Below are 26,228 nucleotides of genomic sequence, written 5' to 3' on the forward strand. Positions count from 1 at the left end.
TGACAATTACTTTTTTCCCTTCCAGTCTTCTCAAGGTGGAGGCCATCGCACCTTACTGTACGGCCATGCCATCCTTCTGAGACACCACCACTCGGGCATGGTGAGACTGGCTTCAAACAGCTTAGCGACACGTAGAATAAATGTTGTCTGCATTTAAAGGCAGAGTTTTTCCTTATATATGTTGTGGATTGAACAATCCCCCCCAGTACCTGAGCTGTTTGACTACGTCTCGATCCCTCACCGACAAGCTGGCCTTCGACGTGGGCTTACAGGAAGATTCCACAGGTGAACTTAAACCATGTTTAACACTCGTTTCTGTATAAATTTTAATGTTTTCTAACACATTAATTTATCTATTGCTCTTAACGAGATCTTTCACATAATTTTTATTGTGAAAATTTTGGAGTCAGCTTTGTTGTTTCTGTTTTTCTTAAATATTGTTAGCCATCTAACTACTTTAGCATACTTTAAGTTATTTTAGCTTTTTGTATATCTAAACAATAGATCATTCAAGTGATGAGTGCTGTCACTTTAGATTTTTTCAACTTCTATACTTTTCAAAATATTTAATCTTTATTTACAAATATTTTGCCCATTGAAATACATTGAGATCTCCTCACTTAATTCAAAAATGTTGTTCTCTTTATAATCTGCTTCATCACACTGACTCTATTTTTTGTCTTCTTTTGCTACTAGTAGCTTTTTAACCACTGCTCGGCTTCTTTTAGAAAGTTTTTTGGTACTATTAGAGTGCGTCACTTAAAAAAAAAAAAAAAAAAATTGCTACACTTATTTGGCATTTTTGTACTTTTAGAATTTTGATTAACCTTTTGCTAATTTCAGCTTTTAGCTCATTCTTTTTATATTATTATTAATAACAAAATAATAATATCAATAATAACAATAATAGTTGTTGTTGTTATTGCTATTATAATTATTGTCATTAATGCTGCAGCATTTCCTTATTGCTATAAAAATGAACAAAGTATCGTACAATCAAAATAAACTAGCATTCTGGCAGGGACCAATGCAGACATGTTCCTGTTTTTAGTTTTATACATTTGTCTCGGAATCTAGTAGTTTTTTTTGGTTTTGTTACCTTTTTCCTTTTAGCCATCCTATTTGTTAAGAAAAAAAAAAAAAAAAAAAAAAAAAAAAAACTGTAGTATGAGTTTTTATAACTGCTTATTGTTGTTGCTGTTGTCCATTGTTGTCATCTTTCTTTGTTGAAATCAGGTCTCTCTTGTAAATGAGTCCTCGAGGCTCAATGGGATTTACCTGTATAAATAAAGGTTGATTGATTCTTTTAAAGAATGCATGTCACCCGCCTCCTTGCATGCCAAAGTTATACACAAATAAAACAACGGTTGTTGAGCAGTAATTGGGGAATGAGGCTCGGAGGGAGCTACACACGCTGTTTGCTTCTGTCCTTCCTGCAGGTGAGGCATGCTGGTGGACCATTCATCCAGCCTCGAAGCAGAGATCAGAAGGTGAAAAGGTCAGGGTGGGTGATGACCTCATTCTTGTCAGCGTGTCGTCTGAGAGATACCTGGTGAGGCTTCCTGTGCTCCACCCTTCCTGTTCGGATAAAAACTGTGTGATGCTAAACTCGGGTGTCCCTCTGTCTTCTCTGTCCTCAGCATCTGTCCTACGCGAGCGGAGATCTGATGGTGGACGCCTCCTTCATGCAAACCCTTTGGAACATGAATCCCATTAGCTCAGGATGTGAACTGGCCGAGGGTACAAACCTGCTCAAACACGGCTCTCTTTCCCAGCCAAACACTAAACATCACTGGTCAACTGAAATGTTTTGTTGCTCTACTAAAACTGCTTCAGTCCATCCTAAGATGAAGGCAGCATTCTTTTACAGTTCTGCGGGCTTTTGGACTATCTGATCAGCTTCATAGGATTAAGCTCTTGAGATTTTTGGAGTCATAGCAAACCATTTATGCTCTTTGTGAAAGGCAGTGGGGTTAATAACATTCAGATCGGATGTTTTGAAGTCAAAATCCATCTAAAACACGCAGGATAGTCGCCCTGAACGAGGCATGGATATGTTTGATCGAGCCTCCTGCTGTCTCCAGAATTGGGTGCTTAAAGTTGGTATTTGAACTTAATTGTTTTTTTTGAATGTCTTCTAGAGAATAACTTTGCTGTGATTCAGATTTAAATAAACTGGTCTGCCAAAACAATTTAGTTGAAAAACTCTTGCCCACAGGAATGCCAGGCTCTAAAGTTTCACAAATGTAATTTGCAAACGAGTTGCCAACAGCCCCAGCTCAGAGAGTTACTGGTTTAAATCCTGATACTTAGTATCTCTCTTGTGGAGTCCCTCAGAGTTCTGTTCCAGGACCACTAATGTTGCATTATATTTATACTCTTTCTAAAACTGATTTTTAATCAGTTCAGTAGCACGTTTTGCCGACGATACCCATGAGCAAGTCGTACAAAGGAATGGATTTATGTGAAATTTGTTACAAATTATTTACCATGACAGAATTAACCAGACATCAAATGATTCCGTCAGATTCCACTGTTGAATCAAGTCTGAAAATAGTTAAGCAAATTCTAAAAAATAGGTATGGAACTCTTTTTTTTTTTTTCCCACTTAACAAGAGGTTGTTGTTAAAGCCTAACTTTGAGATGATTGTCCACGTTTCATTTTCACTCTTTAGACTTACTGGTGTAACTTTTTTATCCTTCTTCATCTTCAGATGATCCAAAGTCTGCAGCAAGGCTCCTTAACGACAGAAGCAGACCTCAAGTGTTCTTGAGTTAAATAATTTTAAAGTGAGCTTTGGTTGGTCAAACAGCTCAGGATATCTTGTGGTCATCTCAGACCCTTAGGTCATCTAAACTGAGATTATTAGTAGCTTGTCACACATCCAGTATAAGATTTATTATCTATACGCAGACGATTTCCACTCAGTGTCAGTAGATTCTCAGTCCTGCAGGTGATCTTTAGTGCTTGAGGAAAAGCCAACAGAGCATCCAATAACTGAAGAAGTTTGGGTACAAAACAATCTAAACCCCTGACAGGAAGACCTCCTATTCAAGGTCTTCTGGAGTTGTGTCTCCAGACACGTGCAAGCTTCATTCACAAGACGGTTCCACAAAAAGGCCGCACAGACCAGTTTGTGAACTCCCTGTATCCGTTCACAAGTCACTGATGAAGCGGGCCGCTCAGCTGCACGTGGTGCTCTACGTGTTACACGAGGGGCAGACGTCTTTACTCACATTTCTGAAAACGCGGTGAACGAACTTGATGTAGCGATCGTCTTTGTGCCGCTTGAGACGTGAAGTTGCAACATTCCACGATGGGCTCGGCCCACGTTTTCACACGTGTACATTCTGGGTCTGGTCACGTTGGAGGCACAGGGGGTCTGAGGCAGCTTACGTCAGGTGTTCCACGTGCTGTTTCAGACCCCCTTGGCCGCCGCAGTGTGTCTTCTGAATGAACTGAGGTGGTCAGAGCACGTGTCAGACCCGGCCTGAGGCGTCTTGTGAACGAGGCTACAGACTCTGTTGTGTGTTGGTTCTCTCAGGGTATCTGACCGGCGGTCACGTTCTCCGGTTGTTCCACGGCCACATGGACGAGTGTCTGGCCATCCCCACTCCAGAGGAGGGGGAGGAGAAGCGCAGGTGAGGCAGAGTTCAACACTTCCTGCTGATCTAACGTCACGTGACTGAGTCTGTTCACTTGTTGCTGCAGGACGGCTCACTATGAAGGCGGCGCCGTGTGCAGTCAGGCCCGGTCCCTCTGGAGGCTGGAGCCCCTCAGAATCAGGTGACCTCCAACAGAAATGATTGTTTATTAGATTATGAATCATGTAGAGCAGGGGCGCCCAGTCCTGGTCCTCAAGGGCCACTATCCTGCATGTTTTAGTTGTTTCCCTGCCCCTGAGCAGATCTTCAAGTTCTGCAGAAGTCAAGTCAACTTTATTTATAGAGCACATTTAAAACAGCCCGGTATGTCTCGTTCAATCAGATCAGGGTGCAGAGAAACATGAAATATAAAGGATGGAGGCCCTCCAGGACCAGGATAAGACACCCCTGGTGTAGAGTTTAAAGGAGAGGAAAACATGGTCGTAAATGTAAATTGTCAATATGTCTCAGCATCTTTTATAGAATAATTTGGGTTTATGTAAGAAGAAGCTTGTAGAGAAAACAAAAACTAGTGGAGGTTTATGGTGGTTCTAAAGTGCTAAAAAACAACAAAAAGACCAAAGAGATGAAGTTGAAATTGATAATTCATTCTTTTGCATGTTTGCATGATTTTCTGATGTCATACCCAAAGCCTGCATTTAATAATCTTTACATTAAATCTACACTCCTTTCCACCATGGGGTGTGGGATATTGGGGATAAATGATCCTCATTAACCCTCAAGGAGATTTCATAAATACTCTTATAAGAACTGGTCTCCCAGTACAAATTTCCGAACATTAATTCACCAAAATTTAAGGTTGCATTCCAGCTGCTTTACAGTTATTTAGTCTAATGACTTCAGGAAACCTGAACAGACGCACTGGTTTATTCCTTTTAGGGCATCACAAATAAATACATCCATCCATTTTCTTTCTGGGTCGTGAGGAGTCACTGTGGGAGAGGTGGGGGAGACCTGGACAGGTCTCCAGTCCATCACAAGGACACTGAGATGGACTCTCTCTCCTAGGGACAATTTAGAGTTACCAGTCAGCCCAACATGCATGTTTTTTGGTCTGTGGGAGGAAACAGGAGTACCCGGAGAAAACCCACGCAGCACGGAGAGAACATGCAAAACCCACCCAGAAAGACTGGGAGGCGAACCTGCGACCTTGCTGAGAGGGGACGGCTCTAACCACGACTGTACCGGGCCGTCCTCATCAAACAGAACGGTTAAAAAGACGAGGCAGTTCCCTCCTACAGCTTCTGTCATTGGCAAACATGGCTGCCGCTCCATCAGCAGCATTCTGGTAGTATCTGAGAGTCATCCCCTGCTCGTACTCTGAGCGTCGACAAGTCAAACACCTGTCAGTCCGTCCGTTCTGGACTCGGGTGGCGAGGGCAGCAGCTGGAGCAGGGAGGTCCAGACCTCTCTCTCCACAGTCACCTCGTCCAGCTCTTCTGGGAGGACTCCAAGGTGTTCTTCTAGTCTGTCCAACATGTCCTGGGTTTTCCACAGTGATGCGTCCTGAGGACATCCAGATGTCTGAACCTCCTCAACAGTCTCCTCTGGATGTGGAGGAGCAGCGGTTCTACTCCGAGTCTCCTGCAGAACTGAACTGTAAGGGAGAGTCCATCTACCCTGCAGAGAAAACTCATGTTGACCACATGGATCCAGGAGGTCTAAAGATCTTCATAGATGAGGGTAGGAACGTAGACCGAGAGGTGCACAGGTCCACAAGTCACAACATCTTTGTTTAATGAAAAAGATTTTGTTAAAAACAATAAATCAGGTCTTTTGTAAACGAGTCCTCGTGGCTCAATGGGACTCGCCTGTTTAAATAAAGGTTGAATGAAGAAAGCTTTGACGTGCAAAGCAGCGGGTGACGTGCATTCCTCCGATGAGAACTAGTTTAATGTTCTGAATGTTTCCGGGGGACTGCGGTAGCTCGGTGGACTCAGTGCTTCGGTCCTTCAATCCTGAGGTTGCGGGTTCGAGCCCAGGTTGTGTCAGGAAGACATCAGTGTAAAACAAAAGCCAGATCTTTCATGCGGTTCCGCTTGCTGCGGTGACCCCTGAAGAAGGAAGCAGCCGAAATAAACTTTAAATCATTCTCTCTATTAACATCCGATTTTCTTCCGTCCGTTTTTCAGCTCGTAACCCGTTTCACGGTTTTTGTGCAGTTTCATGAATCAAAACGTTCGGCTCGTTCAGGACATTCCTGCTGGGACTTTAGGTGTTTGTGTAATTTTAACTTGGAAATATTTATCTTTGTCGGCCATGTTTTTTCTAATAGAACTGAATGGAGCTCGTCACATCTTTCAACCCTTTTAGCTGTTTACAACCTGTTACTGCTCCCTTCAGCTTCTATCTGCCAATTATTTTCTGCTTTGATAGCTAGTTGCTTTTCTGCCTTTTTTGTTGTTGCTAATCCTTTTGTACTTCTTTCTGCTAATGTCTGCCCCTTTTCTTTTTCAGCCTTTTTTTGTAGCCAATTTCTTCTTTTTCTGCTCATTTCATTTTTTTAAATTTTTCTCATTTCAGATTTTCCATCCATCCATTTTTTCTTTTACCTGCTTCTTCCTTTCCGGGTCACGGGGGGGTCACTGGTGCCCATGTCCAGCAGTCATTGTGCAGAATTTCAGATTTTTTTCTAACTGTTCATCTTCTTTCTGCTTATTTGAGCTAATTCCGCTTTATTTCAGCTCTTTTCTGCACAGTTCTGCAGCTTTCTGCTTTTCTTTTCCTGCTTTCAGCAAGTGTCAGCTGTTCAAATTCAGCTCGCGTGAACAGCTTTCAGCAGCTTTCAGCAGAAATCATTCAGCAATAAGTGTTCGTACTGTTTATCTTTAACGTTGTAAATGTGTTTTGGGTGAAGCCGCTGCCGGAGAGCGAGGTTTGTCACGACCTCATGGACGTGAAGCGTTAATAAAACGGCTCCTTGCTCTTCACGACGGTTAAATCCAACAGGGGTCGTCACTGAAATACTGTGAGATGATTAATGGCCTTTTTTCTGTGCTGTTTGCAGTTGGAGCGGCAGCCACATGAAATGGGGCCAGTCTTTCCGTATTCGACACATCACAACGGGTCGGTACCTGTGTCTGGACGAGGACAAGGTCCTGAACGTGGTCGACCCGGAGAAGGCCAACACCAAAATGTCTGCGTTCAGCTTTCGTGTTTCAAAGGTCAGAAATCACACTTTGACCCGTCCAGGCCATCTGTACTCACCCCCTCACCGGTTTCTCCGTTTCTTTTCTTCGCCTGTTGTCCGCCCTCGAGCAGGAGAAGGTCGATGTGGCCCAGAAGAGGGACGTTGAAGGGATGGGCATTCCGGAGATAAAGTACGGAGAGTCCATGTGTTTTGTCCAACACGTGTCCACCGGCCTGTGGGTCACCTACGCTGCTCTGGATGCTAAAGCTGCTCGTTTAGGAATGATGAAGAGGAGGGTAAGGACCCATCCAGCAAAGTCACAATAACTGGAGTTAATTTAACGCAGAGTCAGCATTAAAATGACTTTTAGTTCATATTCAGGTTGTGGTAAATGATTAATGACAAAATATTGACCTTAATTAAAAATGTCCCATAGAAAAATATTCAGTCACTTTAATTCCTCCAAAACGTCGTCTTCTTTCAAATCTGCTTCAGCAGTTTGGCTCTAGTTTTGTCTGCTTATGCTACTGTTAGCTACTGTTCTACTTTTAGCGTGAAGCTATATTCTGCTACTTTTAGCTGTTAGCTACCATTTTGTCATTGTTAGCCGATAGCTACTGTTTGGTCATGTTTAGCTTTTAGCTATATTCTGCTACTTTAAGCCTGTAGTTACCGTTCTGTTATTTTTGTTTTAAACTACCGTTTTGTTGCTTTTTGCTTAATGTCCCACTGTGACTACTTTTAGCTGTTTGCTACCATTTTGCTACTGTTAGCTATCATTCTGTCACCTTTAGCTTTTGACTAATTTTGACTACTTTTAGCGTTCAGATGCTAGTCTGCATTTTTTAGAACTTATTCATTCAACCTTTATTTAGACAGATAAGTCACATTGAGCCTCGAAGACTCATTTACAAGTGAGACCTGTTTGGACAAAGCAGTGAAACTGGACACATGTAGGAACTTAGCTACAGTTTTGCTAATTTTAGCTTTTTTGATTATGTTAACATTAGCAACTTTCCAAGTTTAGCTAGAATGTTGCTAATATTAATTATTGTTTTCCTTATTTTAGCTACAACTTTGCATATTTTCACTTTAGCATCTCTTTTGCTAATTTTAGCTTTTGTTTTGCTGCTTTTTAGCTTCCTGTCGCTGCCGTTTTGAATGGGTTTAACTCCAAAAGTTACTCAGCTTTAATAAATTATAACTTTCTGAAAGTTTCTTTTGAATCTGTCCAGTAGTTTATGAGATATTTTGCTAACAGCACAGATAAACAGAGACACAGGCAAGTTCTTTTTCCCCTTGGTGTGGGGATTAAACATGACGATCCAAAGATGGTACATTTCAAAATAAAAGCAGAGAAGAATTAAAACTTTTTCTGTGGTGACACCATCGGACCTCTCAGGCGACGTGAGGACGGTGTTTGTTGAACGTTGGCACGGTCTGTGTCTTCAGGTGATTCTGCATCAGGAGGGTCACATGGACGACGCTCTGACCGTGTCCCGGTCCCAGTCCGAGGAGTCGCAGGCTGCTCGGATGATTTACAGCACCACGGGTCTCTTCAGGCACTTCATCAAGTACGTATCGGCTGATATTAACCTTGTTAACCTTTGTTCAGATGTACTGGGATTGTGTTTGTGCTTCTACAGTGGACTGGACTCGTTGAGCGGGAAGAACAAGTCTCCAGGTCCGGTGTCGCTCCCTCTGGAAGGTGTCGTCCTCTCTCTTCAGGATCTCATCTTCTACTTTCGTCCGCCGGAGGAGGAACTGGAGCACGAGGAGAAACAGACCAAACTCCGCTCTCTACGCAACCGGCAGAACCTCTTCCAGGAGGAGGTAAAATACAAAATCTACAGCCGCTGCTCAAATTCACTGATTTCACAGTTTTCTTTCCCTGAAACCAAAGGAACGTGTAATGAATCCTTAGAGCTTTGCCATTAATTTACTAGTACAATGCATTCTGGGTGATGGCGCACATTGGTTTGCTATAGAGACCACTGCTCTGTGGGTTTGATTGGCTTTGCAGCGGCTCCAGAACATCGCAATCCAAATTAGGACAAAGGGATGGATGGATGGATGGATGGATGGGTGGATGGATGGATGGATGGATGGATGGGTGGATGGTTGGATGGACAAAAATTATATTCATAAATAAATAATACGTAACGCTCTTTTCTAATGAGACTATGTTTTGATGCATGTGGTGAGCAGCTCGTGGCGGGCAGCGGAGCTCTCTGCAGCAGAGTCTCTCATCAGCAGCTCTCCTCTTCATCGTTTCATTCTTCATCATTTTCAGCTGCAGGATGTCTCGTCTCCACATTCTCCTCTCTGTCAACGCGCTCCGGTTAAAATTAGACGTCAGACGTTGCCTAAAATTAACATTCAGGGATGGAGCTCGCACCGAATGACCTGTCTATGTAGTTTACCCAGAATGCATTGCGGCGTGAACAACGTGGCAATGTCTGTGTGACATCATTTAAAAATGTTTATAAAAACTAAACATCCTACAGTATTTTTACAGTTTTTTATAGCTCAAGCAAATGATCAAATAAAGTCTAATGTTCCAACCAGATGGGGAGTCTTTTATTTTGGAGACACTTCCTGTGCTATGAGACTAAAATAAACAGTTTGGCCATAGAGACCACTGGGGGGGGGGGAAGGGGAACGCTTTCAGTCCTGAGAACGCCATCTCTGCTGGGAAGTACAGGGTTGTCAACATCGTGTCGAGGGGTGTTTTGCTGCAGGAGATACTGGTGGTGACGTTCACAAAATATAAATCATGAGGAAAAATTGTATCAACATTTCAAGACGTCTGTCAGGAAGTTAAAGCTTGGACACAAATGGGACTTTCTAACGGACAGTATCCCTTAGTTTCCGTCAAAATTAGTTACAAAGTGGCTTAAGGACAACAAAGTCCTTTTTTTTGAAGTGGAAACCATAAAGTCTTGATCTTTGTCCCATTGAAAAATAGAAAGAAAATAGGAAACTGGGCCTACAAACCTGACGGTTCCACAAGTTCTGTCTGGAGGAACGGGACAAGAAGGTCGTAGAGGGAAACCCAAAACGTTTGACCGTTTAAAGGCAATGATTTCAAAAACTTGTGACCGAAGACACGAGTACAAAATATCTGTAAAATGTGTAATCCCAGAGAAGAAGCATCATTTCAGAAAGTTTTGTATTTCGTCTGTTGTTGTCAAACGGTGTCCATGTTCAGAGTCAGTGTTTGGAGCCACCGGAGGAGTTGTTGGTTTGACTACAACCATTTCCTGTTTCCACTGAGACGGGCGTGTGTTGAATTGTTTGAAGAGGGGTTGTGATGTGCGGGGAGTCCCTGCTGCCATCAGCGGGGTTCCTATGCAGAGCTTAGCGTCTCCGTCGTGTGTAGAGTCCTTCACGTCGGAGTGACGGCGTTCACGACTCTCCCATTCTTCTCTGCTTCTGTTGTGGCTTCGAGCTGCATCTGGACTCCGCTGCTCTGAATCTCCATCCCTGCGCCTCCTTTTCTTTTTCTTCTTCTTTCGTGTGCCTGTGGCTCTGCCACTCCTGAGCTGCTCTCGTGGCGCCCGTCTTTATCTTTAGACTTCTTTTTCCTGCTCTTGTTATGTTTTTTAGTGCCGTTGATCTCAGAGCTGTCTTCTGTTTTCTCATGTGCTCAGCAGCACTCTGATCCGGCTTCCTAAAAGAAGAGGGAGTATTGTAGGGGTGCGTTCAGGGAGGTGAGAACTTGGACTTGTTTGTTTCTCGATGTGCAGCAGGGCAAGAACGGTAAGTCTCTCTCTCCCAGGCGTTCCTTCTGTCCTTCACTGCTGGTGATTCTCGACTGTCCTGCTGCTTCCTCCGACTGTGAGACTCTTCACATTAGGGGGTCCCTTCGACTCGTGGCCCCCATCTAACCGTTGGTAGTTGTAAGAGTAGGAGCACCTGTCGAGGTCGTCCATCCACCTTCTTCCTCTTGTTCTGGACTCAGGTCTCGAGGGCAGCATCTTGAGCAGGGAGGTCCAGACATCTCTCTCCACAGCCTCTTCCAGCTCTTCTGGGAGGACTTCAAGGTGTTCCCAGCCCAACAGAGACGTACCACACCATACCACTTTATTTATAAAGCACTTAAAACAGCGACAAGGCCAACCAAAGTCCTGCACAGACAAAACAACAGGTAACACACAAAGCAAAGTACAAAATGAGGTAAATCAGAACGTAGTTCTGACGTAGTCTCTCCAGTGTGTCCTGGGTCTTCCCCGGGGTCTCCTCGCAGTCGGACATACCCGAAGCACCTCTCTTGGTAAACGCCCAGGGAGCATCCTTATCAGATGCTTGAACCACCTCAGCTGGCTCTTCTTGATGTGGAGGAGCTGCGGTTCAACTCCGAGTCTCCTGAATGTCTCAGCCTGTCTCTAAGGGAGAGTCCAGCTACGCTGCAGAGGAAACTCATTTCAACCTCCTGTGTCCACAATCTCATTCTTTCAGTCTCTACCCAGAGTTCATGACCAGAGGTGAGGGGAGGAACGTAGACCGACCGGTAAACAGAGAGCTTCGCCTTACAGCTCAGCTCCCTCTTCACCACAACGGACCGGTACAGAGTCCACAATACTGCACCAAATGGTCTGTTGATCTCACGCTCCATTCTTTCACTCATGAACAAAATCTTGAGATACTTGAACTCCTCCACTTGAGGCAGAACCTCACCCTCGACCCGAAGAGAGCAACCCACCCTTTTCCAACTGCCGTGGTCGTGATCCAGTAACGAGTACAGCTCGCTGCCAGTGACGATCCGACTCCCAGTCCCTGTGTTTATGTTCAGGAGGAGGCAAACCATCCCTGTAAAAACGTATCTCATTGTTTGGATGTTTAGTTAATGGGAATCATTTTTAAAATCCTTATTAACCTAAACCAGTAAAGTTTTCGCCTTATTTAATATCAGTCAGGAATAATTGGTTCTGTCTCTTTTTATAGTGTATGTAAACATCTGGTTTCAGTGTTTATGTCAGTTTTTTGAGCCTGTCTGAAGGTCAGATCAACAGAAGTGACTCGTTTTGTTGGAATGAACCTCCTGTCGTTTCTGTGACCGTCAGGGAATGATCACCATCGTGTTGGAGTGCATCGACCGTCTGAACGTCTACAACACCGCCGCTCACTTCTCCGAGTTCGCCGGCGAAGAGGCGGCCGAGTCCTGGAAGGAGATCGTCAACCTCCTTTACGAGCTGCTGGGTATAAAAACGGAACCAAGAACCCTGAAAATCCACAAAGTTTTGTTTTCCTCACGTCTGTGTTGTATCTTTTTATTTTTTTTACCGTTCAGCTTCACTCATCAGAGGGAACCGCTCCAACTGTGCGCTGTTCTGTGACAACCTGGACTGGTTGGTCAGTAAACTGGATCGCCTGGAGGCCTCCTCGGGTACTGGATCTCCCACAGACCAAACACTGGACCTGACAGAGCTGATTTTAATGATTTTATTCTGGAACTATGAGTTTAATGAAGCTGTTTTACTCGCTCATGCAGAACTTTTAAATAATATTTAATGCTATTTGTTTCATGGATGTCTTTGCCTTTAGGAATTCTGGAGGTTCTGTACTGTGTTCTGATTGAAAGCCCCGAGGTTCTGAACATCATTCAGGAGAACCACATCAAATCCATCATCTCTCTTCTGGACAAACACGGACGGAACCACAAGGTTGGCGTTTCCTCAGAACTTTTGCTTCTGATTAAAGTTGGACCCATAAAATCTCTTCGTAGTTCTGTTCTCGAGTCGTTCTCATCCGACCTGTAGGTTCTGGACGTGCTGCGCTCCCTGTGCGTGTGTAATGGTGTAGCTGTGAGGTCCAACCAGAACCTCATCACAGAAAACCTGCTGCCGGGTCGAGACCTGCTGCTGCAAACCAACATCGTCAACTACGTCACCAGGTTTGTTCGTCAACGCTGGTGACTAGTTTCTCTTTTTTGAGCCTGAATTCCCTCAAAACCAAAAGTAGAAAACAGAAGCTGAACGGAGCTGAGAGGCAGCGCTGAAGTACATTTTCTTAAAGTTTTATTAAATACAAAGTCACACACCGGTCACCTGTGATTCACTGCAGCAACAGCGGCCATTAGCAAAGAACAGAACAAGTTAAGTTATAATTATTTATAAGGCACATTTAAAAACAGCAGCTATTTCCAAAGTGATTAACAATAAAATTCAAGGGCAGTAATTTAAAGATAAAAAAAAATAACAAAAATTAACAGCATAACCCCCCCCCACACACACACACACACACACACAAACAAAAAACAGTGAAATAGTAAAAAATTCAATTTCAGAAATACTTTATTAATCCCAAAGGGAAATTGTTGTAACTCGTTATCCTCGTTTCATTATGAGATGTTATAGATGCTGATGGCTGTAGGCAGGAAGGATCTCTTGTAAAGGTCCGTCCCACAGTGGGTACGAAGAATCGGGCTGCAGATGCCATCTGATCCGTCCACCCAGACTCAGCTGGCCTCTCGGTTCCCCCAGGCTGTAGGACCGCCCGAATGCCGGGCAGAACTCCTTTCAGCATCTTGCCGAGCTCCTCGTCACTGCACATCCAGCTGCAGGTGTCGGGGGATGATCCCGGTCCTTCCGCTGTCATGAGCCACGTTTCCTGCCATTTCCAGGATCTCCGTGGTCAGGCACTCGAGCACAGCTGGCAGGGAGACAGGAATGCATCTACGGTGCCTCCTTTTCCAACTCGTTTGAGATTTGGGGCTGTAGCTGAGATATTATTTGAGCTTTGGAGATGTTAATCAGCTGATCCCAATTGTACAAATCCACCTTGTTGCCATGGTTACGCATCATAACAAATGTCCAAAAGTAAAAAAGTTTCAGTAAAAACCCTTCCAGCTGCACAGCATCCGATACCAGAGGAAACATTCATCCAAAAAATGTGATTTACATCCAGAAAAAGAGGAATTAAAGTTTCCAAAAGCAAAATCTCAGAATGAAAGTAACAGATCCGCTCCAACATGCAGCCACCCCGAGCGCAATTCTAGAATCACAATGTGTCAAAAGTCGGTGAAAACGTGGTGTTTTTAGAATACATTTGAAAACAGGAAATCAATCGGCTTGTCTAATTAGATTGTTTAAAGTTTAGGGTCCATGACTGAAAAAGCCTGATCTCCTCTGAGCCTCAACCTGGTTTTTCTCTTCATTGTCATTAGACATAATGTGCATCGAGAGTGAGGAGCAAGGCAAATGTAGACCAACTAAGTTCCAAAACAAATATTCTGTGTTATGTAGCTTAACCTAAATAAACAAATATATATATATATATATATATGTAATATAAGTCTTGGTAGTGTCAGTCTTGGTTCTGTTTTTGATACACCTGTAGCGCCTGCAGAGGGCCACACATCCAACAGTTGAGGACCAGGGTGAGAGCTGTCCTTGGAGATGTTCTGTGCTCTGCAGAGATGGGGAGATGTAGATGTTCAACAGGAAGGGATCACCTCCTGGAGCCTCGCCTTGTCTGCCTCAGTGCAGCTCCCGCTCTAACAGACAGGGCGCTCGGTTCTGTTGACAGGGCGGGGCGCCCTCCTTGCGTAACGTTAGGGGAAACACTGGAGTACACATGATAAGAGCGTTTTCCTCTCTGCTTGGACACGACATGATGGTGGAATGTGAGGAGTAAAGTCTTCAAGTTGGCCTGATTAAAGTCTCCGGCTGTGATGTGAATGCCATTCAGGTGAACCCTCTGCTGTTCGCTGGTGAAGAGTCTCAGTCATCCAGGACATGATGAATTCAAAAAATCTTTCAATACAAAATCAACTGGACTTTATTTGTAACCGAAGACGTTTCGCTCCTCATCCGAGGAGCTTTCTCAATTCAAAGAGCAGAGAGTGAGAGATTCAGGTTTTAAGGCTGAGTGAGATAAGACACACATCCTCTGCTGTTCGTTTATAGAGGTCAGCAAGAGAGTGCACCGTGCTAACGTTAGCGTCGGACGGGAGACAGCTGTGATGATCACTACTGTTGCTCTCTTGGTAGAAAGAATGGCCGACATCTGATAGACATGTATTCAAGGTCTGGGTAGCAAGGCTTTTTTATAATCATGCTGTTGTTGCATCAGTCATCATGCACGTAAATACAAAGCCCTCCTCCCCGGCTCTGATCTTTGGGGAGCGAAGTGCGGCCTGCTAGCTGCACGCTGGCATCGAGGATCCTCTGGTGGAGCCAGGACTCCCATCAGGACACGGCAGTCCCGTACAGAGCGATTCCCAGTAATGCAGGTCGTCCATTTTCGATCCCAAGGATCTGGTGTTGGAGAGATACAGGCTCTGCAGAAGTGGCTTGTGTAGTTGGTTCCTTCACCTTAGCAGGAGGCTGGACCTGCAGCCTCCCGCCATCGTCTGCGGCGCCTTCTGGAACCGACAACAATCCACTGGGAACCCGGCGGTCTCGCTAGTTCATCTGAGATGTTATGAGTGTGGTAAAAGATGCTCGGAACGGGTATCGTGCTGATATCCAACGTCCAAAAGACCTTGGTGAGTGTAGTAGGCATTCATCAGAGAGCGTGCACCGAGCGCACGAGCAAACGGAAAGAAAACCTGATAAAAAGCACAGAGCTGTGAGCCGCTGCAACTGTGTGCGCCGCCATCTTGACCATCATCATCCTCACCAAAACAGGCAAACGTCTGCTCTTGGCAGTTTGACTAAATAGTGCAGAGTAAGGGCTGACTAATAAAATGCGTGCAATATAATAATAATAATAATATACTGTAATATTAGAATGTGTATAAAAATGTAAAAACACCAGAAAGCTGTGTGAGCTACGGATGCTGACAACAGCAGGGAAAAGCGTGTCTCCTTTCACAAGTCAGCAGATCTTATTTACCTCGATGTGAATGTGAGCCGACCAGAACCGAAGCTAATAATGGACCCGTTTAAAAGTAGCCTGTAAAGCTGATGTAGTGGTTGTTAATTATTCAGCCTGCAGCTTCTGTGGCAGATAGTCGGTGCTCTGCACGCTGAATCACGCTACACTTTGGTACGGATTATTAAATAGTCCGCGCTGCTGTTGGTAACAACTCTCTTTGTATGAACTCTGAAAATGTTCTTTTTAATCTTAGCATTAGACCAGGGCTTTTCAACTGGCGGCTCGTGAGCCATTTCCGGCCCTCGAGTGACTTCAATCCGGTCCTTTTTTTTTTCTTGGGTTTTGGGTTCTGTTTATTGCATTTATGATGCAATAAAATAAACAACTTTAAATCATTGCAAACTTTGTTTTTCATCGTGACTTTAATCACTGGATGTCCGCCTCCCGAGCTGTTGGCCTTCAGAAACTGTGGCCCCCTGAGCAGTTTTGTTGAAGAGCCCTGTTTTAGACACTGAACGCTGCAATTAGCTGCAGCTAGCGGAGCCTACATAAACACAATTTACACGCTAAAGTTAGTTTTTGAGTTCATCAACTATTTGAAGTCAGTTATTAAACCAGCAAAATGTTTTGCTAATAATATTTGGAAATGGCAAAAATTGTCAAAAGTTAGAAAAGTTACAAATACTCAAAAGTCGTGGTGCACCATTCCTGCTCGAGCAAGACGTGTTGAAATATGAACGGTTAAAAAATAACGAGAGAAATAATTTGCAAAAGCCGTAGAGAGGAAACTAAATACGAAAACAGAAGTACGAACGCTGAACCATTCACTCAATGAGAGGTGGCTTAAAACTTTTGCACAGACTGAGTTTTGTTTCTAAAAACAAACGTGGCTCCTGATGACGGTAACGGTAAATGTTGACTTGTCGTCCCCCCTCCCAGCGTGAGACCGAACATCTTCCTGGGTACCTGTGAGGGCTCCACTCAGTATAAGAAGTGGTACTACGAGATGATCGTGGACTACGTGGAGTCCTTCGTGACGGCGCAGGCGACCCACCTGAGGGTGGGCTGGGCTATGACCGAGGGCTACAGCCCCTACCCCGGCGGCGGAGAGGGCTGGGGAGGCAATGGGGTGGGAGATGACCTCTACTCTTACGGCTTTGACGGGTTGCATTTATGGTCAGGTATGGACCTCCTGCACTGGTTTTTAAATCTACCACAATGAAAATGTCTAACAGCGTCAGTCTGCTGTTCAGGTACGGTGGCTCGGCAGGTGGCCTCGCCCAGCGCTCACACGCTCGCTGCAGACGACGTGGTCAGCTGCTGCCTGGATCTGAGCGTGCCCAGTATCTCCTTCCGCATCAACGGCCATCCGGTTCAGGGCATGTTTGAGAACTTCAACGTGGACGGGCTCTTCTTCCCGGTCATCAGCTTCTCCGCTGGAGTCAAGTCAGTTTAACGTCTCGAAGCTCAGTTTCCAACAGAAAAAGACCTGGACTGATTCTGGTTCTGTCCCATCAGGGTCCGGTTCCTCCTCGGTGGACGACATGGAGACTTTAAGTTCATGCCCCCGCCAGGCTACGCCCCGTGTTACGAGGCGGTGCTGCCGAAGGACAGGATGCGCATTGAACCCATCAAGGAGTACAAGCACGACTTCAACGGGGTCCGAAACCTTCTGGGTCCGACCCAGTCCCTCACCCACACCTCCTTCACCCCCTGCCCTGTGGACACTGTCCAGGTAACTCAGAGAACACTCCTGGACACACTGGTGCTTTCTGTGAAAATTCAGTGGGATTACTGACTGCTGAATGCCTGCTGAATGTCCGCTGAATTGGTGATAATTATCTGCTGAATGACTGCTTAATGTCTGCTGAATGAATGATGATTGTACTGCTTAATGTCTGCTGAATGAATGATGATTGTACTGCTTAATGTCTGCTGAATGACTGATAATTGTACTGCTTAATGTCTGCTGAATGACTGATGATTGTACTGCTTAATGTCTGCTGAATGACTGATGATTGTACTGCTTAATGTCTGCTGAATGACTGCTTAATGTCTGCTGAATTGGTGATAATTATCTGCTGAATGACTGCTTAATGTCTGCTGAATGACTGATAACTGTACTGCTTAATGACTGCTGAATGTTTGCTGAATGACTGATAATTGTACTGCTTAATGTCTGCTGAATGACTGATGATTGTACTGCTTAATGTCTGCTGAATGACTGATGATTATACTGCTTAATGTCTGCTGAATGACTGCTGAATGACTGATGATTGTACTGCTTAATGTCTGCTGAATGACTGTTGATTGTACTTCCTAATGTCTGCTGAATGACTGATGATTATACTGCTTAATGTCTGCTGAATGACTGACGATTGTACTGCTTAATGTATGCTGAATGACTGCTTAATGTCTGTTGAATTGGTGATAATTATCTGCTGAATGACTGCTTAATGTCTGCTGAATGACTGATGATTGTACTGCTTAATGTCTGTTGAATGACTCCTTAATGTCTGCTGAATTGGTGATAATTATCTGCTGAATGACTGATGATTGTACTGCTTAATGACTGCTGAATGACTGATAATTGATGAACGACTTCTAAATGACTGCTGAATGTCTGTTGAATGACTGATAATTCTCAGCTGAATAATGGTAAATGGACTGTACTTATACAGCACCTCTATCTAATCAAGACACTCAAAGCTCTTCACAACAGTCTGTGCCTCATTTACCCATTCACACAGCTCTATACTAGATCTCTACAAAGATAATTGAACAAATCATTCTAAAGAGACTAATCAGAGCTTTGTCACATTCAGACACTGATGGGACACGCATCAGAGACAACGAGGGGTTCAGTGTTTTGCCCAAGGACACTTCAGCATGTGACTGCCGGTGGATTCTTGCATCGAAGGACAACTGCTCTAACCACTCAGCCACAGCCGCCCCGCGTTGAATAATTTCTGAATGTCTGCTCAAATTTGTTGCAGAAGCTAAACTGAATTGTTTTTTATTCAACCTTTATTTCTACAGGTTGATCCCATTGAGCCTCGGGGACTCATTTACAAGAGAGACCTGATTTCAACAAAGAAAGATGACAACAATGGACAATCATAAAAGAAAGCTTATAAATTGAAAAGAACAAATGAAAGAAAATGGTATTTAAAAAAAAAAACATCTAGGTTGTAAAGTGATGTAGAATACTAAAAACAGGAAGATCTTGAAAGTCAAACAAGCAGATTGGAACTAAAATTAGCAAAACCATAGCTAAAAGCTAGAAATGGGTAAACCACAGGTAAAAGCTAATAATAACAAAACCTTTGCTAAAAGCTAAAATTTGCTAACCCAAGGATAAAACTATTAATAGCACAGCCATGGGTAAAAATTAAATGAGCAAAACAGTAACTTTAATGTTATTTTATATGAATTATATATAAAAAGGTAAAATAGCTAAAATATAAATGAAAGCTAAAAATAGCAAAACAATAGTTAAAAGCTACAATTGTGGCTAAAACTGAAACTTAGGTAAACTTTAGCCAAAAGCTACACTTACAAGACAGCAGCCGAAAATTAAAATGAGCTAAAGAATAAGTAAATGTGAAAATTTGTTAAAGTATATATAAAAAACTAAAAACAGCTAAACGGTGATAAAAAGCTTGAAATGGTAAGAAAGTAGCTAAAAGCTAATATGACTTAAACAGTATCAAAAAGTGAAAATGAGTAAAACAGAAGCTAAAAACCACCAGCAGCTTAAGACAAAATTAGCACGTTGTTCTCACTCGAGACGCATGTTTTGAAACTTGAGTCAACATGTTCATGATGATGAGTGTTTTTCTCAGATTAAGACACGATTTATTCGTCTCACTTTAATTTCCTGCACAGATTGTGTTGCCGCCCCACCTGGAACGAATCCGAGAGAAGCTGGCAGAGAACATTCACGAGCTTTGGGCGGTCACTCGCATCGAGCAGGGTTGGACCTACGGGAGTGTGAGTACTTGGACAAACCACCGGACAGGAACGTTCCTCCTGCCGTACGCTGTGTCAAAACAACTGTCCAGTATAAAACCACAGCCAGCCTCTTAATGAGCAATCTCCTGACGAAACTGGAGAAACGGCATTTCCTGTGAGAATGCAGCGAGAGCGCTTACAGCTGAACGATTTTAGCTGAAAGCTGCTGAAACCAGCTGAAATGGTTTAATCTCTGAACTGAACTCTGAGTTGGATCTGAACAGCTGGTGTTGGCTGAAAGCAGGAAAATAAAAAGCAGAAAGGAGCAGAAAAATGGCTGAAATGTGTAGAAAAAGCTAAATACAGCAGAAATGTAGCTGAAATGAGCAGAGAGAGGCGGAACAAATTAAAAACAGTGTCTGAACTTTGCAAAATAGAAACTGAAATCAGTGGGGAAAAGCTAAAAATAAAGCTGAAATTTACAAAAAGGCTAAAAGGAAAATAAAAAGATCAAATCATTAAAAAAAATTACAAAGGGGAGATTGGCAAAAAAAAAAAAAGAAAAGGCTAAAATTAGCAAGAAAAAACATGTACTGTATAAAGTATCTGAAAAATTAGAAATGAGTTGAATTTAACAGAAAGATGCCGAAAGGAATAAATAAATCTGACATTAGCGGACAGAAGCTAAAAAGAACAAAAATAGCTAAAATTAGCTTAAAGCAGAAGAGCAGAAGTTGAAATGAGCAGTAAAATGTAAAAAGCTAAAGGGGTTTGAAGGATGTGAAAAGAGCTCCGTTCATTTTCAAAGAGGCCGACAAAGCTAAATAAGTCAAAAAGTAAAACGTGCAGAAACACCAAAAGCCCGAGCAGGACTGTCCTGAACGAGCCGAACGTTTTGATGTACGAGTCGCTGAAATAGCACAGAAACTGAACGAGTTAGGAGAAAAACGTACTGAATCAAACAGATCTCAGCATCTCAGAAGGATTCAGAAACATTGACACTATTATTGTCTTTGAGGTCAGGGCTGAACTAATTAATTTAGTAAAAGGTAAATAAAGACGAGCTCAAATCAAAGGGAGCTTTTTGAGCAGATTTGTCCTTTTCACAATAAGAGCGCACCATCCAGCAGGTTTACGGGTTTAAACACCAGACGGTTTTAAACTTGGGTTCACCCCTTCAGACAAAGAAGTTTTTTCTTTTAACAGTTAGGAGAAGTTCTTTCACAGCTCGAGTTCCGTCAGTAAAGACCTTCATGGGACCAACTCAGAGGATTAGCATTTTACTGATTCATGCAGAAACTGGACCACGTTTTTTTTTTTTTTAAATAAAGGCGTTTTGATGCGTGAAATATGTTTGTATTCGCCGCCGGTGGTCTTGCGCTCAGCCAAGACACATTCTCTTTGATTTCTCACAACAGTTCAGGGACGACAACAAGAAACTTCACCCCTGTTTGGTGGACTTCCAAAGTCTGCCTGAACCGGAGAGGAACTACAACCTGCAGATGTCAGGAGAAACTCTCAAGTGAGTTTGTCGTTCAGGTTGTGTAACGGGTCACCTTGGACTTCCTGACCTCCATCCCTGCCAGAGGATGAAGCCTAACTGAACGCCTGTTTCCCCTCAGGACGCTGCTGGCTTTGGGCTGCCATGTTGGAATGGGAGATGAGAAAGCAGAAGAGAATCTGAAGAAGATCAAGCTGCCCAAGACGTACGGCGACGAAAGCATTTTCTCTTTGATCTAACTTGTTCACGTGTTCTGACCACGAGTTTGTTTGTTCTCCAGCTATGTGATGAGCAGCGGCTACAAGCCCGCCCCCCTCGACCTTAACCACGTCAAACTGACGCCGAACCAGAACCAGCTTGTAGAAAAACTGGCCGAGAATGGGCACAACGTTTGGGCGAGGGACCGAGTCCGACAAGGGTGGACCTACAGCATCGTTCAGGTGACCACATGTAATATCTCATCTTCAAACGTACTTTTCTGAAGGATGAAATCTTGATCTGAATTGTTGTTATTTTTGAAGTTTTAATAATTTTTCATGACAAAACTGGGACTTTCTTGACACAAAAGCAATGCCCGATCCAATCTGGTTACCAACAGGGTGCTCTTTATACCTTTGTTGGCTGCTCCTCCGTCAACCTGGGACATATTTTATGTCAAGTAGCTTAAGGTGACCCAGGTAGAAGAGCTCTTGATGAGATTAGTTCTGTTTTTGGCCACGGCTTCTCTCCATCTCTGGTTAGAAGCTTGAACATGTTTCCAGGAACGATACTGCCTCGTTGCATACGTGTTGTATCTTACGCCGTGTCGGGGAGGAATCTTTGCCTCAGGTGGTGTTCAAGTACCTGGTGGTCTTGTTTCGGGGGGATGGCAGGATGGACTGGGACCTCATCCTCAGTAATGAAGGCGTTGCTTCGATCAGTCGTGGTGAAGAATGAGTTGAGTCGAAAGGTAATGCTCTGGATTTACTGGTCTGTCTACGTTCCAACCCTCACCTGTTGTCATGAGGTTTGGATCAGGACCGAAAGAACCAAATCACAGATACAAGCAACCAAAATGAGCTTAGGGTGGCCGGGCTCAGCCTTAAAAAGAGGGTGAGGAGCTCTGTCAACTGGGGAGAGCTCAGAGTAGAGCTGTGATTAGGACATCTCTCTTTGGAGGTCTCCTGGGCCTGTTCCACAGGGAGGAGACCCCGGGGCAGACCGAGAACTCGCTGGAGGGATTGTGTATCGTCTCTAGCCTGGGAATGCCTCCGAATCCTCCAGGAGGAGCTGGAGAGTGTCGCTGAGGAGAGGGAGGTCCGGGTTTCTCTTCTGGACCCGTTGCCTCCACGACCCAACTATAGATAAGTAGTAGAAGATGGAGATGTATCTTACTCTGTCATTCCTCTTCGTTTCTTAATGATTTGTAAGAAGCGGTCACACTTTTAACACCAAGCTGCGATCTCTAATCACTTTTAGGACATTGTGAACAAGCGAAACCCTCGTTTGGTGCCGTACAACCTGCTGGACGAGAGAACCAAGAAGACGAACCGCGACAGTGTTAACAACGCCGTCCGCACCCTCATCGGCTACGGCTACAACATCGAGCCTCCGGACCAGGAGAGCAGTAAGTCGGCTCCTTTCGGGCGAAGACGTAGAGGCTGAACCGTTTCCAGACCTTACACAAAACGTTCTTTGGGTTTCGTTAACTGTTCTGTCCGTCTCTGCAGCCGGCCACGGCACGGAGAACACCCGCGGGGACAAAGTACGGATCTTCAGGGCGGAGAAGTCGTACGCTGTCACTCAGGGGAAATGGTACTTTGAGTTTGAGGCGGTGTCAACTGGAGAGATGAGAGTGGGCTGGGCCCGTCCCAACGTCCGCTCAGACACCGAACTGGGAGCGGATGAACTCGCCTACGTCTTTAACGGCAACAAGGTCAGTCCACACATATCTTTTAATTTAACTTCAAGTTGAGGAACAATTTGAAAGATTTATAATGAGCAAATAATAAAAAAAGGTGCTAGAAATAAATTCAAGACAAGGATCCAACAAAGTTTATATCAGGTCATCTGGACGGTTTCTTCTTTTGTTGAGATGTTTCGTCCTTGATCCATCGATCCAAGGAGGAAGTCCTTTGGGCGAAGGACGAAATGTCTCAACAACAAGAAACCGGCCAGATGATGTGACTTTGTTGGATTTTTTTTTCCCTGTATTATTGAGCATGGACTTTGATGTCAACACAAGAGTTCAGGGAAGATGTTGAAGTCTGGACGTAACCTTTTTTCCAGGCTCAAAGATGGCACGTTGGCAACGAGCCGTTCGGTCGGCAGTGGCAGTCGGGCGACGTCGTCGGTTGTATGATCGACCTGACGGAGATGAACATCATGTTCACGCTCAACGGAGAAATGCTCATCAGCGACTCGGGCTCAGAGATGGCTTTCAAGGACATCGAAATTGGTGAAGGTGAGCGTTAAAGGTTATTTATCAGAAGTGGCATAAATTGTAAGGAATTTTAGGAATTTATTGCTCTAAAACTGGCGTGTGCATGTTTTAAGGTTAAAGTATATTTTTGTGGTAAACAGAAAAGATATGTTTTGGTTTTACCTCTCAGGTTTCATCCCGGTGTGTGCCCTCGGCCTGTCTCAGGTCGGAAGGATCAATCTGGGCCAGAACGTCAGCAGCCTGAGATATTTTGCCATTTGTGGGCTGCAGGAAGGATTTGAACCGTTTGCCATCAACATGAAGCGTGACATCACCATGTGGTTCAGCAAAAGTCTGCCCCAGTTTGTCCCCGTGCCCACCGACCACAATCACGTCGAGGTAACTCATCAGTAATCAAATGAATCCGCTACTTTTAGCTCACGGTTTGATATTTTCTGCTGGACTTTTCTTATTTTTATTCCTTTGAGCAAATATTTTATTATGTTTAGCATTTGGCTAGCCTTTTGGTACTTTTGGCTTGTAGCTAGCCTTTGGCCACTTTCAGTGTTTAGCTAGCCTTTTGCTAAGTTTTAAGTTTTATCTAGCAGTTTGTTCCATTTACCTAATCCGCTGTTACTTTTAGCATGCCTTTTGCTGTTTTTAGTTATTAGCCAGCTTTTTACTACTTTTAGCTGCTGTTTTACTGCTTTTAGCTAACTTTTCAGTATATTTAGATTTTGGCTAGTGTTTTGATGGTATTAGTTAGTGTTTGCTATTTTAATGTTTTAGTTTGTTAATGTTAATAATTTGCCTGTTTTTTCTAGTTGGCTACATTTAGCTAGAGTTTTGCTGCATTTAACTTTTAGCTATGATTTTGATATTAGCTACTGATTTGCTCCTTTTATCCACCGTTGTCTTCTCTTGGTTTATTTCTGTTGTGCTCTTTTCAGCTTTAGTTCTTGTTTAACGTCAGTTTCAGCTACCTCATCAAATGTCAGTCTTTCAGCACTCCGGCTGTATTTTCTCAGTAAAGTTGGGCTAATTGAGCTGTTTGTCAGGTGTCTCGTGTGGATGGAACCGTGGACAGCGCCCCCTGTCTGAAGCTAACTCATAAGACATTCGGGTCTCAGAACGCCAACACGGACATGATGTTCCTTCGCCTCAGCATGCCCGTCCAGTTCCACGAGACCTTCAAGGTCCCAGCGGGGACCACCCCTCTCACCCGAGCCCTCACCATACCCGAGGAGGAGGTGGTCGTGGTGGAGCCGGACTCCGAGTTTGAAGTTTTAAAGAAGTCTGCCAGTCGTAAGGAGCAGGAAGATGAGAAGAATGAGCCGTCTGTACCGAAGGAGATGTCGGTGGAAAACGAGAAGGACGCCTTGTCTGAAAAGGGGAAGAAGAAAGGGTAAAATCTGCTTGTTTCATTAGTTTCACAGTAACGGTCATGTTTCTCAGTGTAACTGTTCTACACTCAGAAACGGACGTTATAAACTTCAACTGATCTTCTGTGAAAAACAGGTTCTTCTCGAAAGCCAAAAAGGCGGCCATGACACCTCTGGCCCCTCCTCCTGCCCCTCCAACGGTGCCTCGCTTAGTGGAAGACGTGGTTCCTGATGACAGGGACGATCCTGAGATCATCCTCAGCACCACCACCGTGAGACAGCCTTACTCCCAGTGGAAGATGTTTAGGTTGTATCAGTGAAATTCATCCACAGCACCGCTGGTCTGATTCTTCTTCCTTCAGTATTTCTACTCCATGAGGATCTTCGCTGGTCAGGAGCCCTCCTGTGTTTGGGTCGGCTGGGTCACCCCTGACTTCCACCAGTTTGACCCCAGCTTTGACCTGTCCAAGGTGCGCTGCGTCACCGTCACCGTGGGGGACGATAAAGGCAACATACACGACAGGTCGGCCTCGCCGATTCATTTTTCTTTCCTCTGTAGTAGTTCTACTTCCTGTAAACCTCTGGATCAGACACGTTAAATGAAACGTTAGAGGAGTTCAGCTGAGGTGGTGCACTTGTTGATGTTTGCAGTATGAAGCACAGCAACTGCTACATGGTGTGGGGAGGGGACCTGGTCAGCAACCAGCAGACCCGCTTCAGTCAGGAAGACATGGTGGTCGGCTGCCTGATCGACTTGGCGACTGGTCTCATGACTTTTACAGCAAATGGGAAAGAGATCAACACCTTCTACCAGGTAACAGTCTCGGTGTTTATACACCTGTTCTAAGATGGCGATTAATCACAAAGGAAAGTCTTAAACCTGGACAATGTGTCAGCCTCACAGACAGAAACTGGAAGTTGGTTCCACAAGAGAGGAGCCTGATAACTGAAAGATCTTCCTCCCATTCTGCTTTTAGAAACTCTAGGAACCACAAGTAAACCTGCAGTCTGAGAGCGAAGTGCTCTGTTAGGAAAATATGGAACAATAAGATCAGAATCAGAATAAACTTAATTGGAATTGCACCAAGGTACAACGCGAATATGTACGTACCGTCGTCCGAAAGATGGGCGAAGTGCACGAAGCTGCAACTACAGGAGAGCGCGGCCATTTTATCCTTATCAGATAATAATGTTAGATAGGAAAAGGGGGAGAAACATGAGGGTAGATAGTGGAATTACAAAAAAAGATCTTTCACATCTTATCAGGACACGATTTGAGACATCAAAACTCTACCAGCAGCTCAATTAAAACATGATCACATTTGCATTTGACATCGAGGTGTTGAGATTTGTCCATGAGCGTTTTTTCAG

The 26,228-nt window shown here is 44.1% G+C and overlaps 1 protein-coding gene across 1 annotated transcript in view; it reads left to right on the forward strand.

Moving 5' to 3' along the window:
* Nucleotides 1–25,671, forward strand: part of LOC119410803 (ryanodine receptor 1) — a gene marked incomplete at its 3' end in the record, with an annotated part of 52,287 nt that extends 26,616 nt beyond the window's left edge. Inside the window, 29 exon segments of the mRNA XM_037677725.1 lie at nt 26–100; nt 207–285; nt 1,440–1,552; nt 1,641–1,740; nt 3,546–3,642; nt 3,713–3,787; nt 6,674–6,830; nt 6,928–7,092; nt 8,249–8,370; nt 8,443–8,629; nt 11,863–11,998; nt 12,090–12,185; nt 12,344–12,462; nt 12,559–12,692; nt 16,559–16,800; nt 16,873–17,065; nt 17,138–17,354; nt 19,508–19,612; nt 20,992–21,095; nt 21,196–21,279; nt 21,355–21,514; nt 22,533–22,680; nt 22,784–22,989; nt 23,343–23,517; nt 23,666–23,874; nt 24,534–24,880; nt 24,994–25,129; nt 25,220–25,380; nt 25,509–25,671. Of these exon segments, the coding sequence (XP_037533653.1) occupies nt 26–100; nt 207–285; nt 1,440–1,552; nt 1,641–1,740; nt 3,546–3,642; nt 3,713–3,787; nt 6,674–6,830; nt 6,928–7,092; nt 8,249–8,370; nt 8,443–8,629; nt 11,863–11,998; nt 12,090–12,185; nt 12,344–12,462; nt 12,559–12,692; nt 16,559–16,800; nt 16,873–17,065; nt 17,138–17,354; nt 19,508–19,612; nt 20,992–21,095; nt 21,196–21,279; nt 21,355–21,514; nt 22,533–22,680; nt 22,784–22,989; nt 23,343–23,517; nt 23,666–23,874; nt 24,534–24,880; nt 24,994–25,129; nt 25,220–25,380; nt 25,509–25,671 (4,305 nt within the window).
* Nucleotides 25,672–26,228: the final 557 nt, after the last annotated feature.

Source organism: Nematolebias whitei, chromosome 6 (assembly GCF_014905685.2).
Source record: "Nematolebias whitei isolate Nwh7 chromosome 6, NemWhi1, whole genome shotgun sequence".
NCBI lineage: Eukaryota > Metazoa > Chordata > Actinopteri > Cyprinodontiformes > Rivulidae > Nematolebias > Nematolebias whitei.